Raw genomic sequence first — 22,559 nt, forward strand, 5'->3', positions numbered from 1 at the left:
TCACGAAAACCTTTTCCGCTAGACCGGAAATCAACTCGCACATTCAACATCGCAAATTTGGGATACACCTATTGATAGAGCTAGAAGTACAGCCAGCTGATACAAACAACAGCTAACTCATGCAAGAAGCTGTATAAATAAATATTCATCAGGCGTCACCATACTACGCATGTGCGAAACAGGAGCACTACTAAAGTGTTTTCGCCAGTTTAAAAAACATGTCTAGGTGTCATAACGTTATGTCTCACGCTCGATAGCTTACTAACAGCTTAAACATTACGTTGGAGGGCAAAATCAAATAAGCCCTTCGCAGAAAAAAAAACATATTGCACCGAACGTGAGACTCTCATCGACTCCACAGCAAAGACGAAGCGGTCTTGTCTGTCCGACGGGATTTAAGCGAAGACGGAAGTACACGGGAGGGAAACCTCTCGCGTTGCCTGGATAGTTTCTGTGCTAGCTTTTCTCTCGGCTCCCGTTTTGTGTGTTGGGGGGATGGGGCCGTGCCGAGGATGAGAAAGCTCTCGTGGTGCAAATATTTACCACTTGACTAACTAAAAATCTTTGTTTCCGAACTGGGCTTCCCTCGCTCTTTTATATAGAAATACTTTTCGGCCACGTATGTGTTTGGGAGGCATTTGGCAAGAATAAAGTGGAGTATCCGTACGTCCACGGCACACGCTTAAATCGACAAAATGTATTCCTCTGCTGGAGGTAAGTTGTGCAGCTAGCGTCGGCTAGGTAATGCAGCTAGCTAAAAACTCAACGATGGTTCCAACGTTTTACTGCTTTATCTGTGCATGCAGTGAGCAATCGCTGAAATAAAGGCTCAGTTTTCTCATTCTGTGACGTTGTTTATTGTAAAACTCAACCGATCCTTTGCATAAGAACATTTCGTCCCAACCAAACTAGAAGCAGTAGTAGTAGAAGCAAGCTTAGCTAGCATCCAATAACAACAAGCTGCTGCTAGCTAGCTTTACAACGTTCCCCGACCTTGTTATTGTTAGCTAGCTTTCCAAGATAATTGCTTAGTGTGCGGTCGAGCGATTAAGCTTAAATTTTCTGTAAAATGAAAGATTCACTAATTCAGAGCAGTATTTTGCATCTCAGAAGCGAATTGAACATTGAGACACAATGATTAGCGACCATACTATATAATCTCATAACCGATCCTAGCTAGCGTTAGCTTCCGTTAGCTAACTTTAATTCAGTTGTTTTCTGTCCGTTTTGCCCACGATATAAGTTACCTATGTAATCGCTAACTATATCATTTTATTATGGAAATTGTGGCATTAAACATTACGAAATTACGGATAACTGTACACACAGATGTTAAAAGATAAAAACTATGAAGATGAAAGTGGCTAATGTGAATTAGTCCAACTTTGGCTGTCTTCAGCCATTAAATGTAACAGACTCTAACGTACATGACTAGTAAGCAAACCTGAGGTTTTTGAAAATTACAACGTTAGACTCCTAGTTTTATTTCTAAGTTTTGTTCGCTTCGTTGTCATACTGAGACTAACGTCATTGAGCACATATTGGCCTCCTAATTTTCCTCGACTTTGTATAGGGTTATTTTCCTTTTCATTCAAATTAAATGTATTGTTTTAGGGGTTGTTCTTTTTATGTTACAGCTGGATGCAGCTCTATTTCTTGTCCTTTCTGTAATAGGTTGTAATACTAATGATGTGTACCACAGGCTAATTTCCAGGAGAATGGGTGGCTTCAGGAGGGTGTGATTGCCAGGTTGCTGGACTGCTTGTGTGTGTATATTGATAAGAGTTTTGAAAAGTCGCCCTTAGTTGTGAACGATAGTGTTTGGGTGCAGATAAGAGAGCAAAATGAAGAATGAAGAAAGTATTTGCTCTAGAAATGTACAGGGTTTAGCAGCACTTTGTGCTTTCCTTATTCCTGGCCATTTGCTACATTAAGAACTTGTTCATGTTAACTTTATAAGACAGTCAAACCTAGACTACTAACCTGTTTAAATTGTTTTTTAACCCAACAATCTCAAGCGTCTGTCAAGCCCAATGGAGTGTATGAGAAACCATAACATGTAATTTGTGTCTTCTTTAGCTGCTGAGATGCTTGAGGGACCCCATTCCTCTGGGTCAATAGGCTCTGGTAAGCTTTTTCTATATTTGGGCTTTAAAGCCTAACGCTGGTCCCAGTATTGGTCCCAGTGTAATTGACAACACAATGCTTTTTCTGCTTCACAGTAAGCATTCATCTAAGTCGTACAATTTATCCTCCTGACTGAATAATGAAATTGTCCAGGAAATGGGACACAGCTGATTTGTCAACATAACTGAGATTCTAAATAAAAGACTACGTCACAGTAGATAGTCAATTTCCTCTGAATGCATCCCATTTTAAGTTTTGAGTGGTTGCATACTTTTATACACCAAAGGCCATTCAATAATTACTACCGGATATTACTAGGTTTTATGGGTGTTATTTTATTTGAGTGAACAGAGCTGTTGGTCAAAGATAAGGTGCCAAAGGGAGTGTGCTCTGACAGTCGCACTGTTGCCTTATTCAAGTTGCAGATACAAGGCTACTTGGTTCAACACTGTCAACCAATGATGAAACATTTATGCATCTTCTGACTCACTAGAAAAGCACAAAGCATGGTTGAACACATAAAAAAATAAGAAACCTTCAAGTTTAAGTAGTGTAGTGTAACTGATACAGACTGGTTCTGCTTCGGAATATGCAGGAGTTGGCTTGGGTGGAAAACTCGTAATGGGTTTACCTAAGATCTTTGGAAATGTCAGAGGTGCCTATATAATGTGATTGTTAACATGTTATTTGTCTCTTTCCTACCCTTGACCCCTCTGATTTAGACCCGCCATCTCCCCCGGTGCCAGAATATGTGTTCAAGCCGCCATCACGGCCAGACTTTGGCACCATGGGCAGGACAATCAAGCTGCAGGCCAACTTCTTTGAGATGGAAATCCCTAAACTGGAGGTGTACCATTACGACATTGACATCAAGCCTGAGAAATGTCCCAGAAGGGTCAATCGGTACGCATGGGTGTATTGATCACAAGGCAGCCCTGTTTACACTTGGCAACTGGGAGATCAGTGGCTTTCCATTGATAATGATGTCCCAGTCAGTGTGGTGATTTGCCGATTTCATTTTGTTTCTCAGTGAAATCGTGGAGCACATGGTCCAGCACTTTAAAACACAGATCTTCGGGGATCGAAAGCCAGTGTATGACGGGAGGAAGAATCTCTACACAGCCATGCCCTTGCCCATAGGAAGAGATAAGGTATGTTTTTTTTAGCACAGTCTCCAGTTGTGGGGAAATTGCTTAAACTATGTTCATACATGTGAGCCGTTAAAATGTGCTAAAATTGGTCTTCAGGACAATATCACAGCATTCCCCCTGTCCTCTTTTCTCCAATCCCATCCACTGCACAGGTGGAGCTTGAGGTGACCATTCCTGGTGAAGGCAAGGACCGCAGCTTCAAAGTGGCCATCAAGTGGGTGTCCTGCGTTAGTCTGCAAGCTCTGCATGAGGCGCTGTCAGGACGGCTACCCAACATCCCCTTTGAGACGATCCAAGCCTTGGACGTGGTCATGAGACATTTGCCCTCTATGAGGTCAGTCTTTCATTGTTGAACATTGCTTCATATGTGGGTGATGAGTTTTTTCATAGGTTGTGGTTCATGACCTATTTGTATTAAAGTGTATCTAGTTAGGAATATATGGTAGTTACAGTACTTATCCACAGTGATCCCTACTGTCCTTCAGTTCTATCCAGACACCTATCACAGACCTGATTTATTCGAGGCACATGTCAAAGCCTGCTGACCATCTCATTCTCTGTCTCTCCGGTTTTTCCTAACTGCGTCTCCTTAAAGCTGTCCCGTGGCCAGCTTCTTTTGCGAAAAACATGTTAATCAGGTTTTATTGTCGACCGTTTTCTGTTACAGGTATACCCCTGTGGGCCGCTCTTTCTTCACACCCTCAGAAGGATGTTCGAACCCCCTCGGCGGGGGCAGGGAGGTGTGGTTTGGCTTCCACCAGTCTGTCAGACCTTCCCTCTGGAAAATGATGCTCAACATTGATGGTAGGTTTCATATTGTTTGTGTACCGCTTGCATGAGGGGAAGCCATTTCTGTGAATCTCATTGCCGTGTTTTTGTTTTGCAGTTTCGGCCACTGCATTCTACAAAGCCCAGCCTGTAATTGAGTTCATGTGTGAGGTCTTGGATTTCAAAAGCATTGAAGAACAACAGAAGCCCTTAACTGACTCTCAGAGAGTGAAATTTACAAAGGAAATCAAAGGTAATCATTGTTAATTTGTTAGTGGCCAATGGAGTCTTTGCTTGTCATTTAGATTTTTAAGTTGTTTATTTGTTTCTTTATTTGTTAAGGTGAGATGTATTGATAAGCCTCTTCGGTTTTTACCTGCTCACCTGCATAATTTAGTAATTTGTTTCTTCTTTCTATGCTTTTTATGGTTTAATTTTCTTTGGAAATAAACTAAACTTAAAAAGTTATGAGCCAAATCTTTTGCCACATGCCCATTTACCAACTTGAAGCAGTTTTGTTTTAAGTCATATGGCAAACTTGGTCATCCTGTATTGTGATCCCCCCCATCCAGGTTTGAAGGTGGAGATCACCCACTGTGGGCAGATGAAGAGGAAGTACAGAGTGTGCAACGTGACCAGAAGGCCAGCCAGCCACCAGACGTAAGAATGCTGTACCATGTTTTTTTGTTCATGTTAAAGATCCTAAGATTTATAGTAAATCAGTAATAGCTGGTGGATATACTAAAATAATTTTCCTCATTATTTACATGTTTGGTATATTGAAATACTGGACCAGAACATCTAATATGCATGCTAAATGTTTAATTTGCTGTTGAAATGTGTTTTGTTTTTTTTGGCTTGGCTTCATAAATGTGACTCACTGATGAGCTCAGAAGATGACTATTGTAAAGTCTTTTGAACACGGGTTTTGTCTACGATATTCTTCATTGACTGGGGAACAACCTTGCCCTTTGCGGATAAGACGGGGAGCTGCTGTATTTTTCCCCTCACTTATTTGTCTGGTGTATGCTCTCCTCAGGTTCCCCCTGCAACAGGAGAATGGCCAAACTATTGAATGCACAGTAGCACAGTACTTCAAAGACAAGTACAAGCTGATCCTGCGGTACCCCCACCTCCCATGTCTCCAGGTGGGACAGGAGCAGAAGCACACCTACCTGCCTCTAGAGGTACGCAGCCACCAACCTCTCACGCTTATTTACTTTTGTTAGAGACTTGATTCACTATTGATTTTTATCAAAATCCATCAGAGGTCCTTACATGTTTTGTTTCTCATCGGTCTAGGTGTGTAACATAGTGGCAGGCCAGCGCTGCATCAAGAAGCTGACAGACAATCAGACCTCCACTATGATCCGTGCCACAGCCCGATCGGCGCCCGACCGTCAGGATGAGATCAGTAAATTGGTGAGTCCCTCTGAAATGATGGCCGTGGATTGTTGTTACTCTGAGAGATATTTACTGCTGAATGTAACAGCAGTTAGCAGTTTGCCTGCAGGCCCAGAAAGTCTTAAACTGTTGGAAACTTTTATCTAAACTCAAGGCTTTAAAATTTCTTCAGTACAGTTGAATAAAGTGTTTTAAGTCTTAAATTCATTTTAAGAGGTCTTAAATATGTTGCGGTTTCTTGGTGCTCTGTTTTCCATTGAGAAATCAGCCCAGTCACACAGACCTAGGCCTACAGTTGTGTTCATTTTCATGTTTATTTCAGTTGCCAGATTGGTCTTATATTTCATTCTAATTGACTTTAAAAAGGTCTTAAAAACTGTTAAACATGATGAAATCCTGGCATCCCGATTAGGTGGCAGGTTGACCTTACAAACGATGAGCAGAGTGGAAACTTTTGTTGAAGATTTTTCCCTGAATTATAAATATTCACACTGCAGTCTTAATGTGATTTTGATTTCTTTTTTTTTTCAACTTTGTTTATTGGGCAAAGTTAAACAAACATTCCAGTTGTTACAACATTTTCCATTTAAATTCTAGTAAATAAAAATCCAAAACTTGTAATCTGTGTAGATTTCCTTTACTTCCCTGTCCCCATTTTCCGTCATTTCCCCAACCCCATCAACTATTTATGCTCAACTCCGTCATCATTCATTCTCTCGACCAACCAGTCTGCATGCCACCTTCACCTCTACTTTCATCCACACACTTATTCAAACACACACCCCTACATATGCACATCTTCATCTCTCCCCTAATTTTGATTTCTTACTGCTTCGACTTTTGTTGTATTTTCCAGATGAGAAGTGCCAACTTTAACACTGACCCTTATGTTCGGGAGTTCGGAGTGATGGTGAGGGATGAGATGACGGAAGTGAACGGCCGCGTCCTACAGGCACCTTCCATCCTCTATGGAGGCAGGGTATGTTGATCACCAGAGCCTGGATGGGTCGATGGTGGCCTGAAGACAATATGCTTTTCATCCACAAAGTATTCCATTTGTTGTTCTAAGGTTATATCAAAGTGACTTCATGCAACTGACACTATCCAATTTAAGCTTGCTGTTATCATAATTTGCAGAACAAAGCAATAGCCACACCAATCCAGGGAGTATGGGACATGAGGAACAAGCAATTCCACACCGGCATCGAGATCAAAGTGTGGGCCATCGCTTGCTTTGCCCCACAGAGACAGTGCACTGAACTCCTGCTCAAGTAAGTGTGATACATTGACATTTGAACCATGTCTTCATTCAAAAAATTTGAATATATATGTATATAAATAGTAGAAATTTAGAATTCCTATCATATGGAACATTTTCTGCCAAATGCACAATTCAAGTATTTTGAGTTACTTGACTTGTTCTTGGTTTTGCATGTGAAGTTTGCCCATCACTTGCCATTTCATCCTCTGTTCATTCAGAATTCAAATGTCAGTTCGAACATGAGTCTGGTATAACCCAAGCTGATAAACCCCACTGTGTAATTTTTAGATCATTGAATATGCAATTTCCAATTTGGTACTTGTCTTTCTCAGAGCATTCACAGACCAGCTGAGGAAGATCTCGCGGGATGCGGGGATGCCCATTCAGGGTCAGCCTTGCTTCTGTAAGTACGCCCAGGGAGCCGACAGCGTGGAGCCCATGTTCAAGCACCTCAAGTACACCTACCAGGGCCTCCAGCTGGTGGTGGTCATCCTGCCGGGGAAGACGCCTGTCTATGGTGAGGAACCCAACTCCTACAGTTTGTTCTAGTTCTCCTGTCGTTTAGTGGGGATTGAGGTAGTGTACTTATTGCTGCAGGGGCCAGGGGTTAACAAGTCGGTAACCCACTACCACTCCTCACACCCAAATAAACTCAAATTTCGAAATTCCAGCTACTACAGTGACCAGGGATTAAATTCTCTGGTATTAGGACAGCCCGCCAAACATTAAGACACTGAAAATCTGCAAGAGACTGAAATGGGGAAACAGGTTTCCACAAGTGACTGCCGTCTAGATAGCTATATACTGACACCTTTCCAGGCGGCTCCTTTTTCATTTTTGTTTTTAATGTGGGATATTGTCCTCAATCTCTTCACCATATTGATGTTAGGTGACTTGTAGTTTACTATCAGACAGACTTACACTAGGTGTTGGCGCCCTGCCAGGACCGGAGACTGGAGCTTTACATTTGGTCCATCTCCACTTAGACTGTTGGTGTGAAAACAAGTGAAACTTAGGCTCCAAACTTCTACTACTTATGTACTTGTGTTAGTATGACATGCTTATAGACACCATTACACTTGTCAATACTCTCTCTTGGGGTGAAATCAGTCTTTCTAGTCTTGCAGCTAGCTAGTCTGCACATGTTTGCAATTATGCTGTTGATGCTTTGATGCTTTACTTTATTTATTCTTACACCACCCATTGGGTTGTAGATTTTCACACACTTTTTTTTTGGTGCTTGATGTTGGTGGTTAGTCTGTTGCTGATAATGACATCAAGATAGAAGACTTCTGTGGTCTGTTATCGACTACTGAAACTGGTGGTTTGAGGGTTGAAAGTGGCATATGTGAATTAGACAAACTAACCAGTGACCAAGACTAAATCTAAAATCTCTGCCAGTAATGTTGTGAATTATTGGGTGTGTTCATGAATTGGAACCGGTTACACAAACAGCCTCTGATGACGGGGATGACATAAAGTTCGCTTGGTATGACTTTTCTAAATGTGACTGTCAAACATAATTAGCAAATGTAGATTGGCGGTAAAGGTTTGATGTGATTTCTGATGCTGCATGCTATTGAAAGAGGCATTATGACACAGTGTCTTATAAATCACAGGCAGGTAGCTATGAAATCATGGTTTCGGTTTTAGGTCAATTGTCTATCAATGCCAGTGGCCACATGTTTGGTGTGGTGCTTGATGACCCAGATAAATCAGGTGATCCCAGTTTAGGGTAGCTGTGAAGTGTGTGAGTGTGTTTTTTTAGAAAGGTGACTACAGTGCTGTTAGAATGGCGTAGTAGCGCCCCTTGAAAATACACCATGACACTATGTATACACTGTAGGCTACATGCAACAGTCATTCACAACAGCTCACTCAATAAGTTCCAATCACAACACAATAGCCCCTGTCTTCAACATCTTCACAATTCTTACCTTCTTCATCCCCCTGAGGGATGAATGATTTTTGACCTGTATCAACTTCTAGTACACATTCATACTGAGGTTTTGTGAGATGACATTACTGACTTGTCCCGGTGTGTGTTGCAGCTGAGGTGAAGCGTGTTGGGGACACGGTGCTGGGCATGGCCACGCAGTGTGTGCAGGTGAAGAACGTTCAGAAGACCACGCCTCAGACCCTCTCCAACCTCTGTCTGAAGATCAACGTCAAGCTGGGCGGCGTCAATAACATCCTCCTCCCACAGGGCAGGTTAGTGAGGCCCCTACTAAACCCTGACTGAAATCCTGACATTAAATGGTTGGAATCGAAGGCTGTATGTTCAATGTTTAACCTTAGCATTTTTTCTCCCAAATTGTACGAATATATCATCTACTTGTGCTGAATCTCACTTGTACCCATGAACTCTGCATCCTCGTTCCAGGCCTCTAGTGTTCCAGCAGCCAGTCATCTTCCTTGGTGCAGACGTGACTCATCCACCTGCAGGAGACGGAAAGAAACCCTCCATCGCCGCTGTAAGTAACATCACACCGCACAGCAGCACAGCATGAACTTCTAACCTCTACTAGTAACTTCTAAGGAAGGGCATGTTCATGTCGCACATAAATTGCATGATTTTAAATAATTGAAGCAATTAATTCTCTGTTTTTAGGACACCTGCTGTATACAAAGTAAATACATAAGGCTTTCAATTACCTGCACTGCAACAAAGGAGGAAAGGATACAGTATATAGGTCTAACTAATGGCTTAAACTTTAGATCTTGGTGCATAGCTGTAAGCAAGATGGCAGACAATCACCACCTGTTAAGCACACACATAAATCCCCTTGGACACTTGGTCAGACATTAAGCGATACAAAGCCCCTTTACTTTTTTGTGTCCACCCTTTAATTTGTAGGATTGTTTAATAAGGCGTTCTCAGTCATTCCTTCTAATTGTAACTAAATATATGCTTTCCTCTCCAGGTGGTCGGCAGTATGGACGCCCACCCCAGCCGCTACTGCGCTACAGTGCGGGTCCAGCAGCACCGCCAGGACATCATCCAAGACCTGGCAACCATGGTGAGGGAGCTGCTCATCCAGTTCTACAAGTCCACCCGCTTCAAGCCCACCCGCATCATCTACTACCGCGACGGCATCTCTGAGGGCCAGTTCAACCAGGTGAGACACATACATAGCCCTCTCATACAGGAGGAGTGTGCTAGTGGGTTTGTGAAAGGGTCGAGATGGGGAAGTCGATCTTGGTCAAGATCAGGGTTGAGAGCGGGGTCAAACTCTGCTCTGCTTAGTGTGAAAGTGAGAAAGGGGTTATAGCTTTTAAAGAGAGATGAGCATTGCAGTGTTGTCATAGAATTTTTTACCTGCCAAGAGCTGTTAATATGGTCTAGGTGCAATGTGTGAATTTCCTATATTTGTGTCAGTATGAATTGTGGGTTAGATGTGTAGAGTGTACTTGGTCTCACTTGGTGATCAAATCTGTGTTTTTCCTTGTGAGCCCCAGGTTCTTCAGCATGAGCTGCTGGCGATCCGCGAGGCCTGCATCAAGCTAGAGAAGGACTACCAGCCTGGTATCACCTTTGTGGTCGTGCAGAAGAGACACCACACAAGACTGTTCTGCATGGACAGGAATGAGCGGGTCAGTAGTGTTAAGTTTCCTGTCTTCTTCACTTTAAAATTAAAATTGTGTTATTGGCTTTCAAAAAAAGTTTTGCAAAAGGCAATTTGTTTGTGATGTCTTTGTCTCTTACTAAAATAAAGTTTGCCATGGAAGCCATGTAATGAAGCAATCCTAACACACATCGCTGGAATTGGAACAAAAAAATGGTATAATTTTATTTGCACTGAAACACTATTCTAATATTTTGGTGGGATTTCTGCAGGTTGGCAAGAGTGGCAACATTCCTGCAGGCACCACAGTGGACACCAAAATCACTCACCCGTCGGAGTTTGATTTCTACCTTTGCAGTCATGCTGGTATACAGGTAAAAATTGCATTGGGAACAGTGTAGTGTATTTGAGGATGCGGCATCAAAAGATGGGGCAGATTCAGTTGTTTGCCCTAATTACATTGAATTTGGCTAGGCTTAGGAAACACATTACATATTGCTCTTTAAAACAGTAATACTTGCACCAAGTGCACCAGTGCATTGATTGATCAAATCGGCCAATAAAAATTATGAATAGGTCACTAGTGACTGTCCAATTAGCATTTCAACGGCTTGATCCAAAAAAAAGTTTCACTGCCGGATCAGGAAAGCGGTCACGCATGCCGAAAAAAGTATGAGCGGATTTGTGGCAGCCAGTAAAACGTTAGTAGCATAGGTGGGTCGTCCATCTGGCATTGACAGATAATTTCTGACACCGTTTTGAATTTCACAGCCTATGATCATAGATTAGAACCAGTTTAATATATTGGACAGAAGGCAGAGCCTATGCTGCCACAATTAAAACCTTTTCATGCAGTAGTACCAGTGGCAATAGGTGAGTAAGCACCTTAGTCGTCACACACTAACATGTAATTACTGTTTGGATAAAACCTCTGATTTATTTACACATGGATAGGCCAGCAATGTCATGGAGCCATAAGGACAATCAGTAAAATCACAGTATAGCACTGTGTTTACAATTTATGTTTTTTGTTCACTTTTACAACTTGGCTTGTTGTTAGTAGAAAGTCTGGGTAAAATGCATCATTGCAGTCGGCAGTTGGATCGGTGATCGGCTGATTAAACTATTAAAAAATCTGCAGTTGGAATCAGCCCCAGATAACCTGAGCGGTGCATCCCTAATTGTTCCCCACTATTGATAATTGCCCCCCACTATGCATCGATCTCCATCTGTTCATCCATCCAGCACAACTGACATCTCATCTGATTGAATTTTTAACAAAACTTGGGGTAATGGGCATCTCACTACTGCGTTCCAGCAATTTCACAATTACACTGATTGGCCCAAAGGGGCCTCTACAATTACAGGTCAAAACATTAAATATTATATTATTATTATAACCAGTCAGTCAAGTACATTTCAAGAGTTACAGTGCACGTAACTGTACTGAGTGATGGTCCTTTTCAGTTATTCCTATCCCACAAATACTCAACCACAATGTGGCATATTTGTTGCTGATTGGCCCAGAGGTGGACCGTACCATTTGTTGGGGATGCTTACTGTTGCCTTGTTAGCACTGAAGCAACACTTGTCCTCCATAACCACTCTTTTCAGGGCACAAGCAGGCCATCTCACTACCATGTGCTCTGGGATGACAACCACTTCACTTCAGATGAGCTGCAGGTCCTCACCTACCAGCTGTGCCACACCTACGTGCGCTGCACCCGGTCCGTCTCCATCCCAGCACCAGCCTACTACGCCCACTTGGTGGCTTTCCGCGCCCGTTATCACTTGGTGGACAAAGAGCACGACAGGTAAGGAGCCAGACTCCCGTTTGTCAGGCCTGTCGCAGAGCAAGAAGACCCTGGTGTACACAAGTTCTGTTAAATTAACAAGGAAGGGGGCTTGCTTTGTTGCTAGACAAGTGGTTGTTAAAGTGGGGCTTGGGGAACCTCAGGAGTCCTGGAGGGGTTTCCACAGGGTCCCCAGAAAAATGAGGAACAATTTACTATCATTTTTTATAGTTTATATTCTATAATTCTTTAGAAATTAGGGAATTCCCCATTAGGGAATGTAAAAGAATGACTGTACTAATCATAAGTCTCACTCTCCCCACAATTATGTCCCCACATACACTGTAGACAGTTATACAATAATAATAATAATTGATTACATTTATATAGCGCTTTTCTAGGTACTCAAAGCACTTCACATATGGGGGGGGGGACTCAACTCATCCACCACCGATGTGTAGCACCCACCTGGGTGATGCACGGCAGCCAGTTTGCGCCAGAACGCTCACCACACATCAGCTATCTCTACACATCAGCTATCTCTACAAATCAATGTTTACTCTTCTGTAATGGTATTGTTTATTTTATTTATTTATTTTTTCCGTTTCAGTGCTGAGGGCAGCCACACATCAGGCCAGAGCAACGGGCGTGACCAGCAGGCCTTGGCCAAGGCCGTTCAGATCCACCAGGACACCCTACGCACCATGTACTTTGCCTGAGTACGCACAGGCCCAGGTTGGCGTGGGTGAGACCCCACTGCTAGAACCCACTACCCCTCGCTGTCAGGTGTAGATACCATCACTGTGGTCTCACACAGTGATCCCCCTACCCAGCAGGCCTGTCACTTTCCCAATATGGCCACAATCGTATTTAAGCCCACATGTGCAAGCCCCTGACCCACCCAAACGTTCCAGCTATTAGACTGTAAGGCGCAAAAGAATTCCTCTATATTGGGGTGTGGATGGCGGAGTTTTTATTTACATGTTGTGCATTAGTGTGTATTTGTAAATGTCGTGGGGAAATGTGTTTACAAAGTATGAGAGGAAAAGGTAGAAAGTTTTGTACACTGACAGAAAAAAACTACCATTTCTAAACTAGTGGGCAGTATCATCATACACTGGGTGTGGTTTAGAATTTAGAAGAAGCCGGTCACCCTCTTTCTCCTGTTGTCATTCTGTTTGATAGGGGCCTGGTGCTTGAACGGAGGAGGGGACATCAAAAGATGGGGGGGCCCATTCACTGTTTATAGGCCTAATCATTTGCTCCTCTGACAAACATTATTTAACAGCCAATCAAAGCAAAGTGCACTGACCAGAATGGATACTTTAATCAGGACAAAAGTACTTAATATATTGAGGATTGTGTCTCAAATCCTACTTTAATTTCTCACATAGTGCACTATGTGAAGAAAAGTGCCATTTGAGACCACCGTTGTGTTGACATTTCTATGTACAACTATGAATCAAGTGGCCCACATTGCTGGGTTTTCAGTATTTGTCCTTGATTGACACTGGTGACCAACACATTTTTATGCCAAATCTGGTGACAACTTGGTGAATGGTTTTTGCATCAGATTTGTATACGACCCTTTTAAACCAACACTTATTTTACTCTAGAAGAGGGCTTTTAATATTGATGAGATCGAAAGAACAGCAATTGTATGCTTTCCTGCCTCGCTTCCTACTTGGAACTGATTAAGTTGCATCAATAATCGAACTCCCATGCTGCCGAGAAATGGTCCATCGGGACTGGCTCCCGACAAGGACACCTTTGTAATGTACTCTGAGCCGTGTTGATACGAGATACATGATGTAGAAATCTACATAGGGGAACAATAATGAAATCTTGCGTGTCCCCATCTGTTTTTATAGTCTCTCTATTTTAATTTTAATCATTTTTGTAATGAATATGCATGTAGATGACTCACATATTTTTTAGACATTTAGGTATTTGTGATAATTGTTTATTTTTTTCCTTTACACGCATTAACCCTAGTTCATTTGTTTTTTTTTTTATATATCTATGGCAGCAAAATAGTCTTTCTGCAATGTCATTGTCAGAGCTGGATGTTGGTCTGGCATCTTGGTATCCAGGCATTCGGTACAGTAGAATGAGACCTGCAACATTTGCTTTAGTTTCAACAGAGAGCCTGGAGTGAAGAATGACAAAGAGTTTAATTTAATTGATCAAGATTCCCCAATACTCTTTCATTATAGATGTTGCTCCATGAATTAGGAGCACTTGTCGTCGCACGAAAGCTTGGGTTTTATGCAAATTTATTTTTTGCGAGTCTTTATAGTATATAGAATTGTTGATTATAGGGTATATTTTGAATAAGCTTTCGGGGGAGGCTGTTGAAATTATTATAGAGGCAATTTTTTAAAATGACTGGCCCGTATGTAGTCTAAATTAACACTGTCTATTTGTATACACAGAACATAAATGCAAATATTCTATTGCCTTCCAAGACTGTCGCTGAAGTTTTACTAATAACCCTAGACATTTCCTAGCATCCCATCTAAGTTTTACTACTTACAAGTTGAGTTGGCGAATGTTCATATAGTCTTGATTGGAGGGGAATAATCTCTATTTTCTAACTATGCATAATTTTTAACCAAGAGATTTAGCAGTGGGGTTTCTCACATGAATTTGGGTCATTTATAGAGGTAGCTAATCAGGGCTTTTTTTTTTTGTTTGTTTTTTTTAGCATGTTGCATTTAGTAGCGTTTCTTAGTGCTTATCAGTATCTTCATGCCTTTGTAATGGTGTGAAGGATTTATGTCCTCATTTGTATTGTTGTAGATTTTATAGCACAAAAATTGGGTATATCCTTTGTAACACACAATCTTTCTTAGCCAAACAAGATTACAAACTTTTACATGATTACTATTCAATAGAAATGGAAGCACAAAAGGACATCTTGATTCTAGGTGCTAGAAGTTTTCACTGTAAAGCCACCTTAAATCCTCACTGGACTGGTCCAAGAGGCTTTGAACTTGTTAGACGTATGCTAAAAGATGCTTAACCATTTTGAGGATCTTTTCCTCCCTCGATGACCTCTGTGTTACCCTCGTTACTCATTACCTGTAAAGTAACTCGAAATCCGACTGACTGTGTTTGTGGGGCATTCTGAAAATCATGTACTTGATATTTACTGTTATGATGTCAATATTGTTCTTATCGGTGCTGGTCTCACAACATGTAAATTTGGATGCACTTTTGATAGCAGAAAGTTGGTATGATATGAATTCTATAGATTTTTGTTTCTCAATCGAAGCAGGAGGCTCGGCCATATTGTGTGACACTGGTGTAATTGTATGGAAATGGCCGTGTGTTCTACCTCTTGTTACCTGTTAAAGTGTTATGGTAACATCACACCGCTGGCCATTTCCTTATAATTACCCCTACTATCTATCTAATTGGCATTGTTTGAGCCTTGTATTGATATTCAAGGTTTTAAATGCTTGGTATGCATGATGGTGAACGTGCTTTCTCGATTTATGTAGTCGTGTGACATTCATAGGTTCGCTCAAAATGCTAATTTCAAGAGAAGGTGGTTTATTTTATTCGTTTTTTTCCTTTGAGGGATTTTGAACGTTGAGCTGTACGACCAAATTCTTGAAATATGTATATTTATACGTAGCTTTCCCTCCTCTTTCCTTTTTCTCTGTGCGCCAATGGAACAGCAGTCTTTTTTTTTTTTTTTTTAACACCTTGTTTTTCCCGCTTGAGAAGTTTAACAACAAATGCAAAGCCCACATCAGGGTAATCACAGTAAGGTCATTGCATATCCTTGATCTGGACAAAACGTTGATGCATCCTAGTTGTGCTGTCGGGTAGACTGTTAATAAAAGTTGCTTGCAAGCTAACAAAATGTAGACTACATCCCCCTTCAAAGGATCAGCCTGAAAAATATTGAACATGTATTGAAATCGGTGTGAATAGATGCAGTGTGCGTAGTGTGTACAGCAAGGCCTCTGATCAGTTAAGTTTTGAATGAAGCATTTACTGCGTCTGTATGTATTGGTGTATTCTAATCGTGCGTTTTAATTCCCCCACTCACTCACAAGTATGATATGATTAGAAACGGGTCAAGCTTATTCAATCACATGTTGTGTTGATGGCGTTTTCATGGAGACTTGTGCCAGGTGAAGCCTGCCAGTGGCTCTGCGCTTTGAAACGTGAATGTCTTTGTCTCTGAGTGAACACAGGTCTTTTTAATGCTGCCACATTCTTCACTCATCCGTTTGTTCAGTCTTCAAATAGTCGCTAAAAAGGGATACCTTGACACTTTGGATTTTAGTTGGAGGTTGTTCACTAGATGCCTGTCATATTGTGCGGGGAAAGTTCCTATTTTTGTCATTCAGGTTCCCCAGAATGGCTTGTCAGCATTGTTAGCATTCCTCCTTGAAATGAAAGGACACCGCTAGCTTCCACACAATGTGAGCGTCCCAAGAAAAATAACCTGCTAAAATTCAAAACATCAAGGTTTGCTTTGTAAGAGATATAGTTTGTACTTGTTGTTACTGCTTCTTTGTGTTTTACATTACCTATACCAGCACCTTAGAATACCAGACCTGAATGGCATTGCTTTTCCTGAAAAAAAAAAAGTCAAACCTTTGATAATGTTATTTTTGCACTAAACTAAAATGGACTTTTTAAGCTGTTGCAGCATTGTGAGTTTAGTATTTATCAGGTGGCAGGCTGGCAGCTTCCTTTTTTTTTTTAGAGAGGAACAATCTGGGTTGGTGGCTTTTCAAAATGAAAAAACGCACGGCTAATTAACATTGCACAGCCCAGACGGGTCCGAGAGCCTCGGTATGTGCACTGCCCATTCAGATAAACACAGCTGTCGATCCAGAGGGATTCTCCCCAGCCAACCAGCATACAGCGCATGACTTTTCAGAAATAGCCTAATGCCTTTAAATGTTAACGAAAGTGTGAAATTTCCAGCGGGTTGTCGTCAGCGAGGTTGTTGGGTTGCCTTTGTACTGTGGTGCAGTAGAAAGGTGCTTTATGCAAAATGAATATACTGACCGGTATTGTAAAGAACTGATTAGCTGTGGACGTTCAGATGTCTGTTATCGCACTGCTTGTTTTAGACACGATGCCAAAGTAGTGTGTGAGGGGGAAGTGTGCTGGACGTTAATGTGTGTAATATTACATTGTCACAGTCCTTGCTCGAGACTGCAATGTGCATAGAAGAGTCATGCTTAAATAGGGCCTCATTATGTGTCGGGTAGAACTAGCTACATATCAAGATCTAGGAGAAGCTTTTCCTTTTTAAATCGATCTGAGTCATTGTGAGCCAAATCAAGAATGTGTATGGGACAGATGAACTGTGGCCATAGGGAGCTCATCTGTAAATGGATACACCAGCCGGGATGAATGTGACAGTCCTTCACAAGGAGTTGAGTGACATAATAACATTAAGAGCCACACAAACATCTGTAGTTGGAACCCTAATGAAATTGCGGTATACTTTTTCCCTCCCCAAGTCACTTTTTAAATGAATATATTCACCTCACTTTGGCCGTTTCCCCGTATGGTTTTGAGTGAAACTAGGAAAAACTGAAGATGGCTGGCTAGTCAAACTAAAGAGCATATCATAGGCTAATTCAACTGATCAGTTAAGTTTTTCTTTTCCACAATAACATGCTTTTTGTGTGTTGTGGATATGATATTTAGGCTGAAAGAGGCTGAGACAGACAAAATTCTTCCAAGTTTGACGATCGGCCCATTTTCCTGTTTTTAAGCAGACTTACAGGTTTTGAATTGCCTTTAAGCCCCAATTTCAAATGAGGCGAGTAGCTATAGCAAGGTGAAATCTAAACACAAGAGTTTATCTCCAAAACATTGCCCTCTGTACAGTGATATCTCTCCTCTCTGCCTCTTCTCCATGTTTCCTAGAAAAGCTATTGCGGATATACAGAAACCTCTAGTAGAGTAGAACCTATTTTCCTAGCTCAAAATGTAACAATGAATGTACTTAGAGCCAGCGTGTTTTGTAATATTGTATAGGCTATCCATCCAGTATGTTTCTACTCATGTTCACTTTTTATGCAAAGCCCTTTCATTAACATAAAAAAAACATATTGAATTTAGCCATCTTAATTTTTGGTGTTTTTTCTGTTATTTATAGGCTCAATGGAGGAAACTATTATATTTTCTTCTTTGATATTTCATTGATTAGATATCATCTACATAGCAGCTGATATCATAAATCTTTTCATTGATTTACAGGAGATACATAAATCTACCATTCAGACATCTCTCTCTGGATGTTGGCTACTGTACTTTAGGAGACAAACGTTTCACACTGGTGCAGAGTAGTCATGTTTTCTATTCTGTCATGCTTGTGTGAGGTGCTGTAACATAAGAGCTGTGTGTATATATGATGGTTGCAGTGTAGTGTGATCTTGTTTGCTGTTAGATTTTCGGCTTCTGCTTAAGTCTTTGGTCTGATATTCCTATTCAGTCTTTTGCAGAGTTGTCCTGCAAAACCCTAAAATCGCCCCGTTCAGTTCACTAATGGATTAGCACCGTGATGTTGATGCTCCAGGTGCGGTCCTTCGCTAGTGACTACACAACATTGAAATCATAGAGGCTAAAGCTTTCGTTTGAGTGTCGTCTTTGATTGCTTGTATTTCTTAATTTTGTCGATTGTACTACTACGTAGCTCTGTTTTCAAGAATCCAAACTACCGTTGATGATTTCCATAACACTGTGTGTTGGCTTCAGCAGGCCCTGCTACCATATGAGAGTCCCGCGTAATTTCCCTTCTCATGTTTTCAATTTAAATAGACAAACATTTTTTAAATCACATTGTATCTGGTTGAGTCAGCTGTCATCATACCAATGTCCCTTTTCCCCTGTTACCTATACCCATGTGACACCGGTGTGGGGTCCCCAAAGTCTTTGCAACTAAAGTTGGCCTATATTGTTGTTTCTAGCTACAAGTCTGATGTATTGAGTACAAATTCAAATGGGGGACTGAAGAAAGACCCCTCAGGCTGGAGGCTGTAGTAAATCTGACCTTGACTGATTTCCATTGATGAAAGCTAAGAAGAGGACAGTAATAGAGCTTCACCAAACTAAACCAATGCCAGCTCATCTACATGCATCCAATCATGCAAGACTGATGTGGGTATTTTGTATTATTCTGAAAGCATTTTTGGTCTTCAGAATGACTTGGCTTTTTATTTACCAACTTGGAACAACTACCTCAGAGCGGTGTCGGGTGCTAGCTAATATTAGCCCTAATTTATAATGGTGACAAAGACAAAAATTGTAGTGACCAAACCAATACAAGCCAATATTGTGTGCGAGCATTGTTCTTTTCTCGAACCTTGATAAACGGAAAACCATGTGCTCATGGATGACTGGTTGGTTGTTTTAGTTTGTAAAGTTTAGGCGACCAAATTTTGCAATTGGAGCTCAAGTCTCATTGTTTCATGTGAGTCCTTCATTTTTCAAAACACAATAACGACAAAAACAAGGCGCCAGTGCTCAGCAGAACCTGGGACTCGTTCAAGAGGCAATACAAACTGTAGTCAAGACTGGATTATATAGTGACAAACGTAGTGATATATATATAGTGACATCGTAATTGCTATTTCCTATAACGATGCGTTATTATCAATATTCCTGCATAATGGTGGCGGTGTTGTGGAGTGTTTGTTGTGGAGGAAAAGGAGCAAGGCTTGTTGGAATGTTGTATGTACAGCAATAATGTCTGAGCGTGGGCTGTGAGCTGTTGGTGATTATCTGGTTGTCTTTACACCGGTCGGTCTCTACAAGTAGGTCAAGGCAACTCTCCATAAGCATTAGAGTTAGCAAGACAATACTTTGCAAATGGGTAGAATAACAGAGTTCAGTTTCTGTATTAAATCACACCGCTGGTTTCCTTGACATCAAAGAGGCTTTATGGAGATCTACTGAATTTTAGGTCTGCATTGTTGTGTTCTGACGATGTTTTTGCTGGAACCAGCCTTTTTTCTTTTTTCTTTTTTTTTTTTAACAGAATATAGAAATCTTAAGGTTTAATACTGGATAGAGCCACTCCAAGTGATCAAATGCCTACATTTCTCTGCCATGTTACCCAGTACTGCAATAAAATCAGGGAGTTTGTCCCTGTCTCTTACTCAATTTATTTCCGCTTTTCCTACGATTAACCAGATTCAATACCGTTTTGATAAGGTTAAAAGACGTAGTTTTGCATGCGACAATTTACAAAGGGAATATACACATTTGAACATACTTTGCAATGTCATAACATTGTGACTTCAACGAAAGGTACATATGAGGTTGTGTGGCAATTAACTTCAAATTCTTGTCATTTCTGTCTGAGCTGAAAACATCCAGTATGTTTGTAGTCGTTTTATGTGTGCCTTTATAGGATCTCTTCTCCATCTCCCCCAACGGTGGGTTTGCCAGTCCTTTTTACATATAGGATTGACAAAATAGACAGCGCCACATAAAAAGAATTTCCATTTTAATTATCATGCAACCTTGAGTGTAGATGCTGCATAGAACGATCAGTATTTGTGTTTTGCACTTTCAAAACAGTCTCAAAAAAAAAATCGCCCATTTGAGGTCGGGCAGAAAGTAAAAAATAACTGACGAGGTATTTTATGCTATCGATAGGAATTATAAGGAATAATATGACTTTGAAGAGCTTTTCTAAAAAGGTTAAGATATATATATCTATATATTCATGAAGTACCTCATAAGCCTGATATATGCTGCATTGACTTTTTCATTTTTTTTTTCTTTAGCGTACTTCATATTGTCCAATAAAATTTTTAATTTTCCCCTTTGGGAGGTTTGAACGTCACGACAGGCTGTGCATATGCCATGACCAATTAATCCGATAGAGTTCTATTATACCATTAACAGGTGTGACGAAGCAGTGCGTTGCACCTTGTGGCCAAATGATTGTGTCGTTTATGCAATTTCTAAACACGCTTAATCTCATCAGAGTATTTCTCAATTGTAGCCACATCATTTTTCTGTGTTCTGTTTTTTTTGTTTGCATACGCTCTGTGTCTGTGTAGCCAAAAATATTGGGTTGAGGCAATGAAGAGTTGATGTGCACCAACCATCTGGCGAGACTCTGTGGTTTAATATGACTGTTGACTCAGGTATTGCCGTGAAAGGGCTGTATCTGCTTACTGTGTCCCTGTCCTAATTCTCCCCACACCTTTGTCTTAAAATAGCCTTAGATCTACACGTGAGGTACTTTGTTTCTATTATATTTGGCCTTAAAAGTTGAACAAATTATGCACTACAATTCCACAAACTTGCCAGAGAGCTTGATTCCCATTCTGACACATCTTTTTAGAAATTGCGTCATGTGTCATTGCCATGTTATCTACCTCCTATGAATGTAGGGGTGGTCCTGGAGTTGTAGTCCACTGCAAAACATTTTTTATGTTTTTATTGTTTTTTTTTTTATATATATTTCTTTGAGAAATTTTGTTTATTTAGGGAAAACACTGACAATCATCTCTAGATTCTTTGCATTTTTCCTTGTTTGAAGAAAAATGCAAAATATTCCCCTAACTTCATTCATAGAACACAGTTTCCAGGACACTCCATTTTTCTGTTTTTTTTCCTCATTGGCCATTTTCATTATATACAGTACATTTTATTTTCTTTCATTGTAAGCCATGATGGAGAAGCAAAGTGACCAAAGTCTCTCTTGGCAAAGGCAGTGCTGCACAGCTGTGTGAATTCAAACCTCCCTTCATTTGTGTCATTTGAGCTCAGTCTCGAGTTTTTTTTTTCCTTATTTAAACCACGACATGCCAAAACTGAATTTGCTGTCATTCCTGTTATGGTGAGGGTCTTTATGTTGCTGATTTAATTTGTTCACATCCACTGCTAAGCTCCTTGTTCTTGTTGTCGTAAAGTATATGTGTAAGCTTTGATTTCTATTTTACATTTCCTTATTTTTGTTAACAATTATGCTTACAAAACACAAGATATGCTGTAAACCCTGTTAGGACATAATGTGAATACGTATCACTTAATATAGTTCACTCTTTGGCTTGACTGTAAGTTGCGTTAATTAATAAAAATGTAAAGTTTCTCCAGTCGTGTTGTGACTTTTCTCTTTAAAGAATTGCTTTCATTTGTTGTTTTCATGCTCAAATTGAATCGTATTCATACTATTTTGAAATCGTCAGTTTTGAAAAAAAACTTAATTTCCATTCAGTTATGAAATTAAATTTGTGGATGTTCATTATTGAGATTCAGTTTTGAAAAATTCAATTTCAGGTTGACACTTACTCAAAAACCTTCCTCACCAGTTTGAAGAGTTGACCGACCTCTTCCAAATTTTGTTCCAGAGACTTTGGGAAAGTATGACTACTCCATCACACTAACTCCCAGGCAATGAGGGCCAAAGTTAATAAAATGAAATAATTTCTAAAAGACAAGACTCATTCTGAAAAACCTTCACCAGAGGTTTGATTTGCAATTACTG

At 40.6% G+C, this 22,559-nt stretch overlaps 1 protein-coding gene across 2 annotated transcripts; it reads left to right on the forward strand.

Annotated features, from left to right (window-relative positions):
- The first annotated feature begins 496 nt into the window (after positions 1-496).
- Positions 497-22,163, forward strand: ago2 (argonaute RISC catalytic component 2). 2 transcript variants are annotated; one of them, XM_071529327.1, is made up of 20 exons: positions 497-714; positions 2,080-2,127; positions 2,850-3,030; positions 3,158-3,278; positions 3,431-3,612; positions 3,946-4,082; positions 4,165-4,299; positions 4,619-4,706; positions 5,086-5,233; positions 5,349-5,468; positions 6,307-6,429; positions 6,588-6,721; positions 7,044-7,228; positions 8,763-8,922; positions 9,095-9,185; positions 9,636-9,830; positions 10,171-10,305; positions 10,550-10,651; positions 11,892-12,091; positions 12,681-22,163. In XM_071529327.1, exons 1-20 carry the CDS (start codon positions 696-698, stop codon positions 12,787-12,789), a joined length of 2,613 nt encoding a protein of 870 aa, XP_071385428.1. In that variant the 5' UTR covers positions 497-695; the 3' UTR covers positions 12,790-22,163. The 2 variants fall into 2 exon arrangements, with proteins under 2 accessions (XP_071385428.1, XP_071385427.1); XM_071529326.1 differs by having other exon boundaries at positions 2,080-2,125; positions 2,833-3,030.
- Positions 22,164-22,559: the final 396 nt, after the last annotated feature.

Source organism: Centroberyx affinis, unplaced genomic scaffold, assembly GCF_046629955.1.
Source record: "Centroberyx affinis isolate AG114_WGS23_722 - 3 ecotype Tasmania unplaced genomic scaffold, CSIRO-AGI_Caff_v1 ptg001778l_1, whole genome shotgun sequence".
NCBI classification, from domain to species: domain Eukaryota; kingdom Metazoa; phylum Chordata; class Actinopteri; order Beryciformes; family Berycidae; genus Centroberyx; species Centroberyx affinis.

Excerpts from the sequence above, each read along its gene's own strand:
- ago2 (XM_071529326.1), top strand. Across the intron at positions 5,469-6,306 it reads AGGATGAGATCAGTAAATTG|ATGAGAAGTGCCAACTTTAA; the intron begins GTGAGTCCCTCT and ends TGTATTTTCCAG. Across the intron at positions 10,652-11,891 it reads GCAGTCATGCTGGTATACAG|GGCACAAGCAGGCCATCTCA; the intron begins GTAAAAATTGCA and ends CACTCTTTTCAG.